General features: G+C 46.2%; 1 protein-coding gene across 1 annotated transcript in view; it reads left to right on the plus strand.

The window, feature by feature from the left end:
- Nucleotides 1–21271, plus strand: part of GRIK3 (glutamate ionotropic receptor kainate type subunit 3) — a 222880-nt gene that overhangs the window by 124969 nt on the left and 76640 nt on the right. Inside the window, 1 exon segment of the mRNA XM_047870978.1 lies at nucleotides 13111–13287. Within this exon segment, the coding sequence (XP_047726934.1) occupies nucleotides 13111–13287 (177 nt within the window).

The following is a 21271-nucleotide window of genomic DNA, read 5'->3' on the forward strand; positions in this document are numbered from 1 at the left end:
ACACGGTCGATTCTGCAATATTTGACTTGCGTGTCCCTGAGTTGTACAGACAAAGCTCCGCATATCACCGGATCAATTAAAACAACTGCCACCAGGCCCCGGAACTCAATCAGGAGCCCCTCCCCCGGGACCCTATGGGCCTTGCACATCCTGTTGTCCAATCTGTTGCTTCTCTGGATGCCTCTGTCTCAGCTAAGTGCTCCCCGGCTTCCTTGTCACCTCGTGAGAGTAACTTCCTGCCCCTCTCGAGGGCTTACGGCGTGCCTTTGATGATTTATGCCATTTAGGCCTCAGAATGGCTCTGTGTTACAAGTGCTGTTAATATCCCTGTTTTCAGAAGGTGAAACAGAGACCCAGAGGGGTGAGGGACCCACCCAGGGTCACACAGCCAGGAAGCGGTGGGGTCCTCTGAAACCCAGCTATCTGGCTGTAGCACCTACGCACCTGACTGTACTTCTGTCCTCATCCAGACTCTGGGGGTGTCTTTGGCGCACTCTGTCCCAGACCCTGCCTCCCTCTGGCCCCTCCTCACTGACCAGTCCTCCCTTCCTGCCTGGGTCCCACCCGCCCTAGCACTCTCTCATGCCCACGGTGCCCGCCCCAGGCCAGTCTCCCTACCTGCTGCGGCCTGCCACACTCCCTCCACAGCTCAGCTCGAGCAGGTCAGATGCTGCCTCCTCCGTGAAGACCTCCATGGCACCCTTCTGAGCCTCACCAGCTCTCTGACCATTCTTATCACATGGAGAGTTTTTACCCATGTAGTGTTTTTATGGGTGTTCCTCCTCTCACCCCTTGGAGGAACACCCTGGAGGGTTGGAAGTGTGTCCAGCCATGGGCTGACTCACACAGTGACCGGCACACAGCCGTGTTCCCACTTGTAGCCAATAAACTGCTTGAGGAACGAAAGAATGAATGAACGAATGAACGATCGAACGAATGAAAGGGGAGACACGCCTATTCCTTGCCCCCTCCCCCCTTGCCCACGACCTCAGAAAGCCCATCATTGGGCCTTTTATGCTGGGCACTGCTTGCCTATTGCAAACCACATATTAGGCCCAGCGGGGAAAGCCAGCCAACGTGTCCCCTGACTCCTCCTGCTGAGACAACAGCACAGAGAGGCCCAAAAGCAAGTTCAGAAGCACTGTCAGGGTCCCCTAAGGGCTGGCCAAGGTACAGCAGAGAACAGAGCCTGGTTATTCCAACCCACAGGCTGCACAGAGCCGCAGGGGCCCTGGCAGGGAGAAGAGAAAGCCCTGATCAGAACAGACAGGGAGGCGGGCCCCAGGAAGAGGCTGTTAGCAACAATCTCGCTGATCAGCGTCTCAATTAATCTCCACGACACCTTGGAAACTTCAGAAAAAGAACAAAGCACACTAGAAAAAAAAAGAGCAGACTCAGGCCCCAGAGGACAGACAGTGCCTGGGCCTGGTGCTGGGAACATGAGTGTCTCCTGGGACTCAGCTGCCAGACAGACGGGGGAGGCAAGCACAGGCTCTGCTGAGTCTCCCAGGCTCACCGCACTCAGGGCTGGGCTGCTTTTGCAAGGGCCAAATTCAGGAGCACAAAGTTGTTCAAGAGAAAGGAAAATCTCAACAGTTTCCAGACCAGCCCTAGACCGTCATGAGGTCATGGGCTTGACCAAAGGGACTCAGCCTTGTGCTATCGTTTGCCCTAAGACCTGTGCCTCAGGGTATTTCTAGGTCCATCTGACCAGAAAGAATATGTGTTAGGGGGGTGGGGGTGCCTCCGGGGCCCTTGCCCTTAATGTTGTAAGGATGAGGCCTGGCAAGGAAGCCATGACAATCCTTGTTCCTGGTTTTTGAGGTCCCATTCAGCTTGACACAGGCCACCATAGCAGGCTCACCTGGGAGGCAGGAAAATTCCACCATTTGAGCACGTTTTCAGAGACAGAAAAAGCAATCTTAAAAACATGGGCATTTCTGGGACGCCTGGGCGGCTCAGTTGGTTGAACGTCTGGCTTCAGCTCAGGTCGTGATCTCACAGCTCTTGGGTCCGAGCCCTGCGCCGGGCTCTGTGTTGACAGCTCAGAGCCTGGAGCCTGCTTCCAATTCTGTCTCCCTGTCTCTCTGTCCCTCCCCCACTTGTTCTCTGTCTCTCTGATTCTCAAAAATAAATACACATTGAAACAACTTTTAATATGGGCATTTTTGCTTAGGGTATCCAGAGTGTTTCTCAAAACTCAAGAGCCCATTGTTGTAGAAGGAGCCAGAAGGAGGTTCATTCCGGTGGGCACAGCTCACTTCAACCCCCCCCCCTCCCTCACCCCTGGCCCTGACTTTCACTCCGCAGACGAGGGTAGATTTGAGCAGTGGTTTTTGTGCTGTGCTTGGTGGAGCCTTGGGGGCTATAGAGCCTTCTCCAGAACCATGGCACCAAGTCTTTAAATGCCCAGATGATGGGAATAGGCTTGGGCAGCGGTGTGCTAGGAAGCACACTTTCCAGAAAAAAAAGTCCTAATTTGTAGCATCTGCTTATTTCCGTGGTGTAAATACTTTCACCATGGCTGATTTCAAGCTGCCAGCTCACTTACAAATTCTGAAAATTTCACAGTTGGCTCTAACAAGCTGGCTTTGGTTGTAGAAGAGAAGTTATTGCACAGTAGTTAATAACAGCATCCTGAACCTCCCTGGGCCTCAGTTTTCTCTTGTGTGAAATGGAACAGTAATAGCTTCTATATAATGGGTTGTAGAGGTTCTTGTGAATATTAAATGGAGAGTGCGGAAGGCACTCAGCATCATCCCTGACATATTAGTTGTTGTTGTTATTATTATTATTATTATTATTTTTACCCAGTAGGTTTCCATTCAAGATCTTGTTTAAAGAAAATGTTCCAGTTCCAGCTGTGCTCCACCCCTGCTTACATCTTCTGGAACCCATCTCTCCTCTCTCTCTCTCTCTCTCTCTCTCTCTCACACACACACACACACACCCCATTTTCTCAGCAGCCCTGGTGTCTCTGCTCCATTTTATTAAAGCAGAAAGCAGTGACAATTATTTTCATAATGAACTGGCTCTTCAAATTAATGCCAATTACACTATGCAATCATGATTAAGATTATGCATTAATCAACGGTGCCAACCTACTTATTAGCCTCTTTAAATAACGATCATGAGGAATGTATGGGAAGGGAGAAAATGGAGGGGAGCCAATTGAATGGGGGAACTGCATCTAAGTGGGGCAGGGTGCTCTTTCCAGAAGCCAGGACCCAAAGCAGCCTTTCTTCCATGGGGTGGAGCTTGAGTCAGGGCCCCTACCCTATCAGACCCTGAGCTCCCAAAGCTCCCTGGTCTGTAGAAGCCCCCTGCACAAAAGGGAAAGGGGTCAAGAGGACCCAGTAGGGAGAGGGTAGAAGAACCCTTGATGGTTTATCAATTGATGAGGTTCGGTGCCCCCTTTCCCTTCCTTCAAAAGCATGGAAAGGTAAAGTGTGGTTGATACTTCTTCTGGAGTAATGTCACCCCCATCTTAGATCAGGTCTCCCAGACGCAGAGCCTGAGGCAGGGATTGGGATGCATGAGGTTGATAGAGGGGAAGAGAGCTCTTTAGGAAAATTCTGTAGGGGGATAGGCAAATCAGGGTAGAGAAGCAGACCGGGCTAGGCAAAGATACGGCCCCGGGTAAGATCTGGCCTTTGCCAGACGCAATATGGAGGTGCTTCAGCGGGGGGCGGGGGGAGGGGGGCGGGCTCTTGCATACATGCATACAGCTATTCCCATCTTGAGGCAAGGGGACCACACTTTTGAGCCCCAGTGTTCATGAGTTATCAGTGGCTGCAGACTGTCCCCGGGGCCAAGATGAGTGGTGGAACCTCTTGGGCAAGGTGGCTCCCTTCAACTGAGAACAGTTCTCTAGAGAAAAGGGCACCCTACGAAGGGAAAATTCAAACCCGGGTCTGCCACGTCCAGGACCTGCTCTCTCAACCTCTGTGTTGTACCCAAATACGTACTGCCTTGGTGTCCCAAGACATTCAACTTTAGGGATCACCTTGCCCTTACATGTTCAAATAGAATGACGCCCATCCTTGCACCCTGCTTGGGAGCAGGGGAGGGGCCGCCTCTTCCAGGCCGTGTCTCTGAGGATCCTCCAGGGCTTCCGGTTTCTCCGAACCTCTCCTGTTCCAACTTCTCTTCTCTCTCTCCCACCTTCTCTACTTCTTATCTTCTTTCTGCCCAATTCACCTTGTGCCGGGCGCTGCCCACCTTTCGTCACTTCCCCCAAAGAGCACAAGCTGGTGTCCACTTTCTGCGGGCAACTCTACTAAATGTCAGGGCTCCTGTAAGGAAGGGAGGTGACAGCACAGTGCAGGCGCACAGAAAACTAAGCACCGGGCATCACGGTACTACCACAACTCCTTCCTGCCGTGAAGGATTTCATACTGGTCTCCTCTGGTTTTGGCCATGAGTCATATTCTTTTCCTGTCTCCCTTTTTTGGGTCCACAGCATGCCTGTTCCCTTCCTCTTGGGCCCTTCTCCCATCCTCCTCGTTCAGAACTCAACTTTGCATCTTTCCTTTTCTTTGCCCGGCAATTTAGTACTATCACAGTGTTCTCTTCTCCATCCGGGCCCTAAAGTCCTTTTACCTCTAAGATAAAGGCTGCCCTTCCCTAGAAGAGGGGATGAACTACATACAGCCCACCAGCCAAATCCAGGCAGCTAGCTGTTTTTGTAAATAAAGTTTTATTGAAACACACCTGCACCTGTTTGTTTACATACTGTCCATCACTTTCATGTTACAGTGGGAAAGTTGAGTAGACCATCGTGCCCACAAAACCAAAAATATTTACTATCTGATCCTTTACAGAAAAAGTTTGCCACCCCCTGCCCTAAAACGTGGAAGTTTAAAATTCATTTTGTTTTTATAAATGGCATTGTTTGGGGGCACCTAGGAGGCTCAGTCAGTTAAGCGGCTGGCTTCAGCTCAGGTCACGATCTTGCGGTTCGTGAGTTCGAGCCCCGCGTCAGACTCTGTCCTGACAGCTCAGAGCCTGGAGCCTCCTCGGATTCTGGGCCTCCCTCTCTCTCTCTGCCCTTCCTCCACTCACACTCTGTCTCTGTGTGTCTCTCAAAAATAAATAAAACGTTAAAAGAATTAAAAATTAAAAAATAAATAAATGGCATTGTTTGTGTCTTCCTTTAAGAATTACCATGAGGGGCGCCTGGGTGGCTCAGTCAGTTGAGCGTCCGACTTGGGCTCAGGTCACGATCTTGCGGTTCGTGAGTTCGAGCACCGCGTCAGGCTCTGTGTTGACAGCTCAGAGCCTGGAGCCTGCCTCGGATTCTGTGTCTCCCTCTCTCTCTGCCCCTCCCCTGCTCATGCTCTGTCTTTCTCTGTCTCAAAAATAAATAGAACATTAAAAAAATAAAAAAAATAAAGAATTACCATAAGCTAAATTCTCTCCATGTGACCTGCATTTAGTTACATCATTTTCTTCCTTGCCATGGTCAACCCTTGGTAGTATGTACCCATTTTCCAGATGGAGAAACTGAGTCTCAGAGAGATCAAGCGTAAAGGGCTTGGGTTTAGACTGAGCCATAACTGTCACCAGAGTTTAAATTGGGAACCTTTCTACTTTTGCATCCAACAGCTAAGCACCACACAGGTGCTGGGTATTTTCTGCTTATTGTTGCCTAAGCACTCCTTGAGAAGCAGGAGCCTGGTGGCAACTTCTCTTGATGTCCTAGGACCCGGTGACAGGTTGGCATGTGGTAGAGGTTGGTGGTTGTTTATGGAACTGAATCACATATCCCCTAGGCTGGGGTCTCAGTGCCTGAGATGTGTCACCACCCTTGTAAGATATCAACCTCTCTCCTTTCCTCCCCACCAGGATGTGAGAGGCCGGGAAGACGTGAAGCCCTAGGAAATGGCTCCTTGTCCCATGACCTTTGACCCTCATTTGGGATGGGATCTATAGTGACCGGACTTCTTCCCAGGCTCTCTTTGATACATTTTTTTTTTATTTTTACATGTTCAAATACAAAAAAAAATGCATATTTATTGTGAATAACCTAGAAAAATCAAGATAATACAAGGAGCAAGGGAAACGTATCCATAAGCCCCTTCTGTCCAGAGATGTGCATTGATCAGATGTTGGTACAAATCTTTCCAGTCTTTTTTCTGTAAATATAGATAATGTGCTTTTACCTTGATAAATAGATTTCAAACTGTAATATAATTTTGTTGCTTTGGTGGGGTGGGGGGCGAAGAACGAGCATTTTCTATAACATTAAGTATTCCTTAAGAGCATTCTTTTAAAGCTTTTTCCTTATTACCAAAGCTCTTGCTTGGTGCAGAGGACTTGGGGAAAAAAAGCACTAAGCAAAAGCAATCCATTATCTTTTTACTTTCTAGAAAGAACCTCTGTTAACATTTTCGTGTATGCCCTTCTGGTATGTCCTTTTTGATTTTAATTGGAGTTGCATTAAATTTATAAATTAATTTGAAGAGAACTGACATCTTTACAATATTGAGCCTTCTCTTCCAGGAGAAAGTTATGCCTCTCCATTTATTCCAGTTTTTTATGTCCCCCAGTAAAGTTTTGTGGTTTCCTTGGTATAAGAATTGCACATTTATTGTAAAGTATTTTATTTTCTTATTGTTGCCTTTGTGAATAGGGTCTCTCTTTTTCCTTATAATTCCTCACGGTTTATTGCTGATATATAGGAAGGCTATATGTTTGTCTCTATTTGTACGCTGGCTCCTTGATGAGCTGTTTAATTTCTACTAGGTTTCCGTCTGAGTCTTGTGAGTTTTTACGAGAACAGTAATAAGCATCTGCAGACACCATCCGGCCCCAGTGATCAGCAACTCCTCACCTTTATGCCCCATTTGTATCCTTTTCACACACACTCACCCTTCCCCTTTTGTTTTGCAGCAAATGCTGGGCACCATATCATGCCATCCTATACCCTGACTCTTTATTTTTTATTTTTTATTTTTTATTTTTAGTGTTTTATTTATTCTTGAGAGAGAGAGACAGAGCACCAGCAGGGGAGGGGCAGAGAGAGAGGGAGACACAGAATCCGAAGGGGGCTCCAGGCTCGGAGCTGTCAGCACAGCTCGAACTCACAAACCGCGAGACCATGATCTGAGTCGAAGTTGGACGCTTAACTGACTGAGCCACCGCCCAGGCACCCCTGACTCTTTCTTTCTTTTTTTTTTTTTTTTAATTTTTTTCAACGTTTTTTAATTTATTTTTGGGACAGAGAGAAACAGAGCATGAACGGGGGAGGGGCAGAGAGAGAGGGAGACACAGCATCGGAAACAGGCTCCAGGCTCCGAGCCATCAGCCCAGAGCCCGACGCGGGGCTCGAACTCACAGACCGCGAGATCGTGACCTGGCTGAAGTCGGACGCTTAACCGACTGCGCCACCCAGGCGCCCCATGACTCTTTCTTTTTTAATGTTTATTTATTTATTTTGAGAGAGCGCATGCGAGCAAGAGCAGGGGTTGAGAGAGAGAATCCCAAGCAGTCTCCACGCTCTGCACGGAGCCCTATGTGGGGCTTGATCTCACGACGGTGAGATCATGACCTGAGTTGAAATCAAGAGTCAGGTGTTTAACCAACTGAACCGCTCAGGCGCCCCTACCCTGACTCTTAATGCCTGCAAGTTGTTCTGCCATATGGGTGGCTTTTAATATATTGAGTAATTTCCTACTTTGGGACATTAAATTGTTTCTATTTTTTTCAATATCATAGTCAAGAAGATCCTCATACATAAATGTGTTTATGTGTCTCTAACTTACTCTAAATTTATATCCCTAGAAATGCTGACTCCCCAGCATTAAATTGAAATCCCTAGAATTACCAGATCATATGGTATTTTGATCATTTATTTTCCTTTAAACACATACACACCGTCACATGATGGCTTTTCTGATTAGAAATATAACACATGTTCACTGTAGAACTTTTGGAAAGTACAGAAAAACACAAAGAAGGGAATTAAAGTCACCCATAATCCTGTCACTCAGAGAGAACCCCTCTTGACGGTTTGGGGTACAGTTCTTCTCGTCTTGTTTTATGCGTGCGCCCAGCCCGTTTATGCACACCCACACACACTCATGTGCATACACACTACATGTTACAAATTGTAAGCCTGCTGGAGGCCTGAGGCAGGGGCGCAGGTTTATTTATCCACTTTTTAAAATACTCACTTCATTTTTTTTAATATAATTTATTGTCAAACTGGCTTACATACAACACCCGCTCGCATCCCAGCAGGTGCCCTCCTCAATGCCCATCCCCCATTTTCCCCTCTCCCCCGCCCCCATCAACCCTCAGTTTGTTCTCTGTATTTAAGAGTCTCTTGTGCTTTGCTTCCCTCCCTCTCTGTAACGATTTTTTTCCCCTTCGCTTCCCCCCTGGACTTCTGTTAAGTTTCTCAAGACCCACATATGAGTGAAAACATACGATATCTGTCTTTTTCTGACTGACTTATTTCACTCAGCATAATACCTTCCAGTTCCATCCACGTTGCTGCAAATGGCATGATTTCATTCTTTTTCATTGTTAGTAGTATTCCATTGTATATATAAACCACATCTTCTTTATCTGTTCATCCGTTGATGGACATTTAGGCTTGTTCCATAATTTGGCTGTTGTGGAAAGCCCTGCTTTAAACATTGGGGTACATGTGCCCCTATGCATCAACACTCCTGTTTCCCTTGGGTAAATTCCTAGCGGTGCTATTGCTGGGTCATAGGGTGGTTCTGTTTTTAATTTTTTGAGGAACCTCCATATTGTTTTCCAGAGTGGTTGCACCAGTTTGCATTCCCACCAACAGTGCAAGAGGGTTCCCGCTTCTCCACATCCTCACCAATATGTATAGTTTCCGGATATGTTCATTTTAGACATTCTGACCGGTGTGAGGTGGTATCTCAGTGTGGCTTTGATTTGTATTTTCCTGATGATGAATGACATTAAGCATCTTTTCATAAAATACTCACGTAAAAAATTTTTTTAATTTTATTTATTTTTTGGAAGAGACAGAGTGCGAGCAGGAAAGGGGCAGAGAGAGGGAGACACAGAATCGGAAGCAGACTCCAGGCCCTGAGCTGTCAGCACGGAGCCCGACTCGGGGCTTGAACTCACAAACCGTGAGATCGTACCATGAACTGAAGTTGGATGCTTAACCAACTGAGCCATCCGGCACCCCTTAAAATACTCACTTAAAAATTTTGTTTTCAGGGGCGCCTGGGTGGCTCAGTCGGTTGAGCAGCCGACTTTGGCTCAGGTCACAATCTCGCGGTCCGTGAGTTCGAGCCCCACGTCGGGCTCTGTGCTGACGGCTCGGAGCCTGGAGCCTGTTTCGGATTCTGTGTATCCCTCTCCCTGACCCTCCCCTGTTCATGCTCTGTCTCAAAAATAAATTTAAAAAGTCGAAAGTTTAAAAAAAAACAAAAAACAAAAAAACAAAACAAAAAAAAATTTGTTTTTCAGGAGCTCCTGGCTGGCTCAGTCGGTTAAGCTCAGGCTTCGACTTCAGGTCAGGTCATGATCCCACAGCTCATGTGTTCGAGCCCCGGGTCGGGATCTGTGCTACCAGCTCAGAGTCTGGAGACTGCTTCGGGTTCTGTGTCTCTGTCTCTCTGCCCCTCCCCCACTAGTGCGCGCACGCGCTCTCTCTCTTTCTCTCTCAAAATGAATAAACATTAAGAAAAACTTAAAAAAATTTTTTCAAAATGATGGAAATAACCCAAATGAAGAAACTGTGCCACATCTGTAGAAAGTAATATTATTTAACGGTCAAAAGGAATGAGGTACTGAGACACGCTACAACATGGGTAAGGCTCAAAAATACATTAAGTGAAAAAAGCCAGACACAGAAGACCACCTATTTCTTCTTCCATTTATAGGATTCCATTTACAGGAAATGTCCAGAAAAGAGGAATCTCTAGAGACAGAGAGTAAATTAGTGCCTGCCTGTGGCTGGGGGCAGAAACTATGATTGACTGTAAATGGGCACAAAGGATCTTACTGGGGTGATGGGAATGTTCAGGATTGTGACGGTAGCCACCCAAGTCAGTGCATTCACCACAAGTCACCATGCACTTAAAACAAGGCACATGTTGTGGGATTTCTCAATGTAAATCATACCTTGATAAAGTTGATTCCTTAAAGGAGTGAAGAAAGAAAACATAAAAACTTCATTTGGAAAATAAAGAAAAGCACAAAGAACAACATAAGAAATCTACCTCATGGGACCGTTCACCTGTGCGGTTTTGAAAACATCTCCTATTTTTATGTCAGTGGTAGAAATTCCTCATCTTCTTTCCATTCCTTCCTTCCTTCCGTTCTTCCTCTACCGACATGGAATCACACCGCACCTTATAACCTTTGCGTTTCACTTAAAACTCGTGGGAGGTTCCAAATCATTAAATTTTTGCTATGACATGGAAATATACAGCTTACTGTGGCTTATTGACTCTGTCCCTGGTGTTGGACGTCCCTAGACCCCCTGCCCCACGCGTGATTGGTGTGTCCACCATTGCCGTCAGAGTCAATTCCTAGAAACCGAAGAAATTGAGTCAAAAAGTATTGAGTCAAAGACCTGAGCATTTTTAAGGCTTTTGATATTTTCTGGTAGCCACCGGGAAGGCGGGGTGTACCAGTTCTCACTTCCATCAAAAGCTAGGCAGGCATCTGTTTCTAAACACACTCAGCAAAGCTGGGTGTTATAATTTGTTTTGTGTTTGCCCACGGGATGGGGAAAACATGGTATCTCACTGATGGTTGAAATGGAGTTTATTTGATGTTTAGGGACGATACACATTTCTTAATACGTTAACAGCTCCTTTGTATTATTTAGAAGAAATTTTTCAATGTTTATTTATTTTTGAGAGAGGCAGAGAGAGACAGAGCATGAGTGGGGGAGGGGCAGAGAGAGAGAGAGGGAGGCACAGAATCTGAAGCAGGCTTCGGGCTCTGAGCTGTCAGCACAGAGCCCGACGCGGGGCTCGAACTCACAGACCACAAGATCGTGACCTGAGCTGAAGTCAGATGCTCAACCGACTGAACCACCCAGGCGCCCCGTGTCATTTTTTTTTCTTTAGGGAACTATCCTTTGCACATTTTTCTATTGGAGTATTTGGGTTTTTTTCATTAAGTGTTTATTTTTTTTTAATAAGATCACCAACTTTTATACGGCCAAGTAAGTTACAAATATTTTTCCAAGTTCGATGTTTGCCATTTAATTTTGTTTATGGTAGTTTTGATAGATCATTATTTGATATATATTATTTCTGTAGAGTTATCCATGTTTCTCCTATGATTTCTGACTTTACTGTAATTCCTGGAAAGGCCTCCTCCACCTCAATATTGTGTAACATTCACCTATATTTTCTTTTTTGGTACTTTTATACTGTCTTCTTTCCTCCTTCCTTCCCTGACTTTCTTGCTATTTAATCTTTAATCCACTTGGAACTTATTTTGATATATGGCTTAAGATTGGAATCTAACTTAAATTTCTCCCAAATAATGGAATAATTGTCTCAGCACAATTAATGAATAATTTATATTTTACCTACTGATTGGAAATGGCCACCTTTGTCGTGTCTTAAATACTCATCTCTACTTAAATCTCTCTCTGGGGGCTTTTTATCTCATTCCGTTGATCTGTCTGTATTTTCATATGCCATTAGGACATGTTTTTAATTATTTTGGCTTTTATGATCCGTTTTAAATCTGGCAGTGTAGATCACCTTCTTCTCTTCAGGCTGTTACCTCCCGGTTAGTCTTCCAGATGCATTTGACAGTCATCTTGTCAAGTAAAAGAAGAACCCTTCTATGATTCTGATAGGAATTGCATTAAATTAACTGAAAAATTAATTTGGAATAAACTGACACCTCCATTCTTGGGCCTGACCATCCTGGAACAGAACATGCCTTGTCATTTAAACTTTCTGTTATATCTCCCTACTGTAGTGTTGTTGTCATTTTTAATGCTGAAATTGCATACTTCCTATTTGCTCTATTACTAGCTATTTAATGTTTTTGTCGATGTTATAAAGGAGATCTTTTGCAATTAGGTTTTCTTACTGATTGTTGGTGACATAGAGAAATGGTGTTAGTTTATGCTAACTGATCATCTAACTCGACCCTCCTACTAGTTCTTAACCAGTGTTTGTTTTGGGGGATTAAGGGATTGTAGGAAGTCATTTATAACATTTGCAAGCATTTTTTTTCTTTCCAAGAAGTGTGCCTCTAAATTCTTTTTCTTATTTTGTTGGTTAATGGTGTGGCGTGGATCTTTATCCCTCCTTTATTTCTTTAATGGGAATGTCTCTAGTGTTCACCATTAGTGTGATATTGAAGGCAGATTTGAGCTAAAGATGTTTCAAGGTGGTGACTTTTCTGGTGCTAGTTTATTAAGCATTCTTAACAGCAGTGTATATTGGATTTTATCAAATGCCTTTCTGCATCTCGTGAGTTGATCATGTGTTATTTTTTTTCCTTTGAACTATTGATGTAATGGAATGATATTCATAGATTTCTTTATGTTGAACCACCCTTTCTTTATATTGACTATAACTCTACCTGGTCATATTATCCTTGTCACATTCTAATAGATTCTACTGGCAAGCACTCTGTTGAAAATTTTCATAGCGATGTTAATAAGTTGGTCATTTTAGGGGCGCCTGGGTGGCGCAGTCGGTTAAGCATCCGACTTCAGCCAGGTCACGATCTCGCGGTCCGTGAGTTCGAGCCCCGCGTCAGGCTCTGGGCTGATGGCTCAGAGCCTGGAGCCTGTTTCTGATTCTGTGTCTCCCTCTCTCTCTGCCCCTCGCCCGTTCATGCTCTGTCTCTCTCTGTCCCAAAAATAAATAAATAAAAAAAAAAACGTTGAAAAAAAAAATAAGTTGGTCATTTTATTTGGCTCTGTTTGCCAGTCCCTGGCTGAGTGAAATGAACTAGGAGAATTTTCCTATTTCTTATGCTCTGGCACAATTTCTACGTATAGGAATTATCTAGGATATTGTTGAACATTTTTTTAGGGGAAAATCTCGCCCATAAAACCTTCTGAGCCAAGCATCTTTGTTGGCATGCCCCTCCTTCCCCAGCACACATGATTTTACCTCTCTCTCGCAGGAGGAATCTTTGAGTATGCAGATGGCCCCAACGCCCAGGTCATGAATGCTGAGGAGCATGCCTTTCGATTTTCTGCCAACATCATCAACAGGAACAGGACTCTGCTGCCCAACACAACCTTGACCTATGATATCCAGAGGATTCACTTTCACGACAGCTTCGAGGCCACCAAAAAGGGTGAGTATGCAGCCTTGACTATTGTCTTCCAGGTTTGGGGATAAAGGAGGAGCCTGTTTGCTATCCAGGGTCCTGAAAATAGGCCAGAGCTCTTGGTGGGCTTGAAGCTTAGAGTCTATTCTGTCTGGGTTGGGGTCCTGCCTCATTCCCAGCTCAGCTTAGGCTGTGTCATCCCCTAGGTTGTCCATCAGGAATTTCCAGGCCACTGGCAGGTGCCATGAGGGAATGAGGGGCCATGGGAGCAGGGGGAGGATGAGGGACGGGGGTCTGAGATGGGACTGGAGAGGTCGCATCAGATCCCCAACATCTTTGAACCGAAGCTGGCATTTTCAAACTTGTTTTTTTTTCAATTGAAATCTTATCCAGATAACAATACTTAAAATACCTATAAAACAGATAATGTATAAGTTCAAATATGCAACATTTCCTTGCCATAAAAAGACCTACTGAAAACAATGAAGTTGCTTCTATGGCTACAATGATTTCACCCCAGAGGCTGTGGGTAACACTTTAAGTTTGACGTTCAATACATTTCCATGCTTTATTTTAGCTTCACAGTAACAAGAAAATTATAAGTCATAAAAATAGGTCTTAGTAAATCCAATCAGCTTTCCCCACACCTGAGTTTTAAGAAACAAAATAAATGTTGGGTTGCAGCCTTCCTTATTAGTGACACACTCACAATAAGTCCCTGTAACTGCACAGAAATGACTGGAGAACTTTATTCCAACATTGTCAGGTGAAAAAAAACCAAAAAACAAAAACAAGGCAACTTGCCAATACCTGAATGAGCTCACAGTTCCCAGTGTGTCGTATAGCACATTTGAGTATACACATACGCTTTTCTTGTTACAGTTTTAAAAATATAGTTTATACACACACACTCACACACACGTATTTAACTGAAATGAACTTAGAGGCTCAAACAACTCTAGAAATAGCTTCCGTATATCCCTAGATGTCCACGGAACTCTATTTATAAAATCTCAGGCCTAAGGAATCCCATTCCCAGGAAAGACAAGGTCATCCTTCCTATAATTTGTCATCGTAGCCCTTTGCTTTTCTTCTTCAAGGCCCTTATCACAATTTGTAGCTAAATGATGGTGTGTGTTTGATGTGTTTCCCCTTCTCTCCAACACTACTGAAAGGAAAGCTCTCTCTTGTTAGCTGATGTAGCCCTGGCACCTAAAAGACTGGTGTGTAGTGTAAGTGCTCAATGAAATAATTATTGAGTGAATAGATGAATGAATGATGTGAGAATGGAGCGTGGAAGTCTGAGCATCGTTACCCAGGCCCCCTGTCAGCTAAGCTTAAGGACAGCATCATTCATGTATCTTGGGAAGATCTCCTTGGTCTTCCTAAGGGGTTACCAATAGCTAATCATGGTCTCCTGGGTTCCCAGGTATAAATCTGCCAAGGTGCTTCCTGATGCTCGTTCTGTTTTCCAAAGCCTCATCGTGGGTAGACATCTTAACACAGAAAGGCAGTGTAGCGTGAGTTTGGAGCCAGAGTGCCTAGCCTTACACCTTGCCCATGCTGATACTAGTTGCGACCTTGAACAAAATACCCGGTGCCTCAGTTTTCTCATCTGCAAAGTGGACACGCTTCTGTGAAGCACCTAGAACAGTATCTAGCACGACTTGGCTCTTATTACATTGGCTGTCTTGCTCTCTACTCACCGAGTCGTCAGGTTAAGGGGCCTCACATCTACAGGCACCTTCTCCACTCCTGGCTCCTGTCCCGCCTCCCTGCTCTTCCGTGCCTTGTGAGCTGAAGGGCCCAGGGTTCCTGACATTGAGCACGATTCCCTGACATTTTTGAGACTGCTGCCTTGAGTCTCAGAGCCAACTTGCAGACAGACTAGAGCATCCCCATGCTGTTAGTCTCGAAGAGTGGTTCTTTGCCCATCACCCTTCTCCCTGTGCTGGTATGCCCCCCTCCCTACCTGTGTCCTCCCAGCTCTCTATCCGCATGCCCTGTGGCCAACGCCCTGCAGTCAGATATCCACCTCCCTACTGAGAGTTCCTGCTGGCATCCTCTGCCTGGCCTCGTCCAGCTAGAAAGTAACTGAACTCAACCAAAACTCCTCAGTGAAAAGGTGAGGACATAGAACAAACGCTTGGAATCAGAACAGAGTTTCACGTGGGCACGATGACCCCAAAGGGCTAGGCTGGGTATTCTGTTCATTTTTTTTTTCTAAAAATCACTAAAATAATATGACAGCTCTTTAGCGGCACACTTGTGAGTCAGCATAGGGACCTTCCCCAGCCAGCACTGAGCTCGGGGCAGAACTCCAGAGCCTTCTGAGGCACTTCCTCCAGCAGGAACTTAGAGTCCCAAACTATGTGGAACTGCCAAGTGGTGGGTGACTAGGCCTGAGACAGAACCACCCAGCTCTGGAAGTCCAGTCAGAACGATCCAAGTGACCAAAGCCACACACACACACACACACACACACACCCCATCCCCCACCACATGCCTTGTTGGCTTAAGCCTGAATGGTGTGTCCTGTTTTTCTTCCCCCAAATCATCAGAGCCCAAGGGGGTCTGTCCAGTCTAGCCCAAATGTGACCTTCCAGCCACTCTTGTGGCATATGCTCCCTCGGCCTCTGGGTTCCAGCCCTACCTGCCATCCTCCGGGTGCCATGCTTCCTCCTACCTCACGGATTTTGCACATGCTGTTCTCTTTGCTTGTAATGCCCTTCCCCTGTCCCACCTCTGCCCTGCCATTCGTCTAGGTCCTCGGGGGAGCCTTCCCCAAGTCCCCAAACCAGGTCAAGTCTTCACCTCATAAAGCTCTGGACTTTTCTTTCACAACCTTGATCCATGGATATGCGTGTGTGTGTGTGTGTGTGTGTGTGTGTGTGTAATTATGTGACCATTGTCCATATCTTCTGCTAGATTACCCACCTTTTCGTCTTTTCACTGCTGTGCTAAAGAACCATTGTTCTGACGGCTGGTGCCATACATCGTTTTGCCTGTTTTTGAACTCTACGTAAATAGAACACCAGTGTGTCCCTTCCGCGTGTATAATATACCTGTGAGATTCATCTAGGATGTTGAATGTAGCAGGAGTCTCTTCTTCATTGTTGTATAGTGTCCCATTATATGAACATACCACAATTTTGAAAACTCAATTTATTGTCGGACATTCGAGTTACTTCCACTTGGGCCCACAGGGTAGCGCTGCCCCGATCGTTCTGGTAGATGTCTTGCGGCACACAAGTGTGCACATGGTTTGGTGGGGAGACACCCAGGAGTTAGAAGTACGAGGTCACAGGATGCCATATGGTCAGCGAGACAGCTTTCCAAGTTACAGCACCAACCCCTTGGGCATCCGATGGCAGTGGCAATCGCTCCACGTCGTCACAAACACTACGGGTAAAGTCACTTTTGTTTCTGGTGGTTCATGCGATGGATATCTCATTATAGTTGTACTTTGTATTTCCCTGGTGCCCGGAGATGTGGAGCATCTTTTCATATGCTAATAGGGCATCTGAAGTTTCTCTTTCCCGGAGTGATTTTTGAGGCTTTCAACCACTTTTAAAATGGAGTTGCTTGTCATTTTCTTATTGACTTGTAGGAGTCTTTCACATAGGGCGGGTAGGAGTCCTTTGTGGGACTTAACACATCGCGTAGAGGTTCCACAGGTGAGCTTGCCTTTTTACTGTCTCTTGAGGAACAAAGTTCTTAATTTGAAGAAGTCTGATTTATCCATATTTTCCATTACATCTAATGGCTTTGGGTTCTATATGTCCTAAAGTTATGAAGGTTTTCTCCTGTGTTCTAGAAGCTCTGTTGTTTTGTCTTTCAGAGTTGGCTCTATGATCTGTCTTACATCGATTTTCTGTGCATGGTGAGAGGTAGGAGCTGAGGTTTATTTTTTCGACGCAGTGTTGGTGAGAGTGAAAACTGGTGGAGCCTCTCAGGGGAGCTGTTTGGAAGTGTTCCTGGCCACTTTATTGATAATAGCCAAACGTGGGAAATAAAGGTCCATCGACGGAAGAATGGACAGATTGGGGTATAGTTATACGATGGAATTTGAACGAGCAATAAAAAAAAGAAAAGAAAACATTTCTTCCTACACAAAACATCATGGATGAGCCTCGCAGATATAACGTTGAGTGAATGAACAGTGGTCCCCTCTGGGGGAGGGAGGAGTAGGAAGCGTGTGTTCTGGAAAAGAGAAGAGATAACCTTCTTAGGTGTTGGAAATGTTTTATATTTTGATCCAGGCAGTAGTTACATGAGTGCAGTTCCATATAAAACTTCATAGGAGTCTGTGCCTTGACTCTACTTTGCTGTATTGTGTTATATCTCAATAAAATTTTTTTTTAATTTTTTAACGTTTATTTATCATTGAGAGACAGAGAGACACGGAGTGTGAGTGGGGAGGGTCAGAGAGAGAGGGAGACAAAGCATCCAAAACAGGCTCCAGGCTCCGAGCTGTCGGCACAGAGCCCGACGCGGGGCTCGAGCTCACAAACTGCGAGATCGTGACCTGAGCCGAAGTCGGTCGCTTAACCAACTGAGCCACCCAGGCGCCCCTCAATAAAAACATTTTTGAAGAGGACCCTCTCTGCCATCACTTTCCCTTAATGCCCCTCCGATAATGTACCTAAGATAGACCCCTGCTGTGGTTGGAACCACCCCTGTCTGACCCTGAGGGCATTTCTGCGGTTGGACCGTGCTCCCCTTTAGTCACTCTCCATTCCTCAGGGAACCCCTGATTTCCGTGATCTTTATTTTTTCTTTTGATCTTTGGTTTTCAAAAAGGTAGTCCTCAGGAGCATCGTTAGGACTCTTCTGGGGGATGACCTTGGGCTTCGTTCTAACTCACCCATTGGTAATGATAAACTCTGCCATCACAGCTGGATCCAGCCACCTTGGGCCCCGCGGGGTGAGCGGGCGCAGAGGCTCAGAGCCTGGCATTGTGTGCCCGCCAGCTCTGTTTGAATTAGTCCTTCCCTCCGCATGAGGCCCAAGAGGCCTTTTCCCCATTAAGAGGGACTTTCACGTATTGTCTTTATTTTTAAATGTTTTGTGGAAAATTAAAAGATGAGTGACTGCCAAACGGTGCCCGAGCCAGCAGCCCAGAGAGCGCCTGTGTTTTCTTCCAAGCCTGACCGGAGCGGGCCTGGAATCGACCCAGCACTCCCCAGGCTCCTCTGCCGTCACTTATTCTCTGGGCTGCTCAATTCCTTTTAAGACACAAATTGATTGGGATAATTTGTGCTATAACTACAATTGCCATGGAAAGAGGGGGAGGGGGGCTGCATTCGGGCTGTGGACTCCCGCAATGACTGTGAACCACTGAGTTACTGTAAAATGACCAGAAAATGGATTCCAAATTGAAGCTACAAATAATGTAATTACTACAGTGGGTGCTCAGGGCTGCCAGAACAAGCTGCTGCCGCCGCCGCTGCTGTAACCCCTGCCCTGGGCCCTCGGGGGCAGCAGTGCTCTTCCAGGCTGGAAGATCCTCAGAAGCTGAAAGGAACGTGGAGAGGACAGAAAAAGGGATGCGGAGAGAGGCCAAAGAGAAGCAATGGGTGAAAGGCAGAACTGATGCTTACTGCCACGCAGCAGTGACATGTAATCACCGCATCTCTGGCAGGATGGAGCCCCGTGTAGCCATTGTCTTCCTATCACCACCATTGTCACCACTACAGATGCCAGTGAGCCTTCACCACAACGACTATGATCACCATCAGTGATACAGCGGTTTCACCTCCACTCTTGACGTCATCAGCACCTGCCATCACCACCAATCACTGCCAGACAGCAACATCTTCGTCAGCACCAATCGCATCGGTGCCCGCATCATCGCCATCATTCCTACCATTGTCACAATCATGACGTTGACATCTTCGTCAGAACCAATCGCATCGGTGCCCGCATCATCGCCATCATTCTTACTACCATCGTCACAGTCATGACATTGACATCTTCATCAGCACCAATCTCATCAGTGCCAGTATCATCACCATCATTCCTACCATTGTCACAGTCATGATGTTGACATCTTCGTCAGAACCAATCGCATCAGTGCCAGCATCATCACCATCATTCCTACTACCATCGTCACAGTCATGACGTTGACATCTTCTTCAGAACCAATCTCATGAGTGCCCGCATCATCGCCATCATTCCTACCATTGTCACAGTCATGATGTTGACATCTTCATCAGAACCAATCTCATGAGTGCCCGCATCATTGCCATCATTCCTACCATCGTCACAGTCATGACGTTGACATCTTCGTCAGAGCCAGTCTCGTCAGTGCCCACATCATCGCCATCATTCCTACCATCGTCACAGTCATGACGTTGACATCTTCGTCAGAGCCAGTCTCGTCAGTGCCCACATCATCGCCATCATTCCTACCATCGTCACAGTCATGACGTTGACATCTTCGTCAGAACCAATGTCATCGGTGCCCGCATCATTGCCATCATTCTTACTACCATCGTCACAGTCATGACATTGACATCTTCATCAGCACCAATCTCATCAGTGCCAGCATCATCACCATCATTCTTACCATTGTCACAGTCATGACGTTGACATCTTCGTCAGCACCAATCTTATCAGAATTGTTATCGCCTCCATTCGCACCCTTGACAACATCACCACCCCTACTGTCATCCTTCTCCTCATCTTCATCCCTGTCGTGGCGTCAGCATCTTCGTCATCGCCAGTCTTGTCAATACCAACATCATCACCACAATTAGTGTCATCACCGTCAAATTGTCATCACCTCTTGTCTCAGCAACACTTGTATCACCGTCATTATTCCTACCATCGTCATCGCCATTACTGCCACAGCACTGGCATTTTTATCATCATCAATCCTGTCGTCATCCTCTCGCCATCATGTGACAATATCAACATTATCATCCTTTCCATCTTCGCCACTGCCATCGCCACGATCACCAACAGCCACACAGTATGGTCTTCACCATCACAACTCTCATTGCTATTACCTTTATCATTGTCTTCACAATTGATGTCGAAATCAGAATCCCCTCCTTCAAGATTGCTCTTTTTTTTAATTTAATTTTTTTTTAAGATCGCTCTTATAATCCTCTGCAGAATCATAACTTGCATTATAACACTCTCCCCTGCCTCAGTCAAACAGGATACCTAGACCTTGGGCCTGGGCAGGGGGCCATGACCTAAGAGGTTGGGCTGGGTGAGGGTGAGGGTTTAGGAAGTATCAGGCACAGATCAAAGGGGGAAATCCAAAAGGCAGATTCTTGGAGGTGGTAGTGAGGCAATGAAACATACTAGTCATGTGACCAAATTATCAACTAGAGGGTCCCAGAGACAAGAGGAAAAGAGTAGAGACAGGTGGAAACCAGGGACTTCATAGGACAGCTAGAAGGTTCAAAACTGGGGTGAGAGGCAGAGCATGAGAGAAACCAACAGATTTTATAGAGTGCTCACAGCCTCAAGCTGTGGGCCAGAGGGGGTGACCAGGCCTGGACAGCTGTCATCATCTCCTTCATGTTGTATCCAGCCTCCATGGCTACAAAGGGACTCCTAGATGGTCTCTTCCTTCAGGGAGCACCTGCTCTCAGGGGGACAGAGTGGCCGAAGAGACACTCAATACACCCAGAGAGCAGAGGAACAGCATGAATCAGCAGTGAGTGTATAGGACAGAGCATGGCCTCCTTGGGGCGAAAGCCCTTTTCAAAAGGAGAACTTCCTGAAATTGGACACCAGCAAACCCGGGTTCCTGCTTTTGAAGCATTTATTATCCCTGGGGTTAATCTCACACAGAGCGCCACTCAAGGTCTCTTGACTGTAGGGTGGGAACAGCAGTGTTTTCCCAACTTGGTCCCCAGTCCTACAACTGGGGGGGGGGGGTACTGGGAAGGTGCCACGTGCCCCACTGGGCATCTTTTCCTGCACCTGGCATTGGCCATGAGGAGCCCTGATCACCCAGGAGATGTTCTCTGTGCTGGCCCTGCTGCTTCCC

Source organism: Prionailurus viverrinus, chromosome C1, assembly GCF_022837055.1.
Source record: "Prionailurus viverrinus isolate Anna chromosome C1, UM_Priviv_1.0, whole genome shotgun sequence".
Classification (NCBI taxonomy): domain Eukaryota; kingdom Metazoa; phylum Chordata; class Mammalia; order Carnivora; family Felidae; genus Prionailurus; species Prionailurus viverrinus.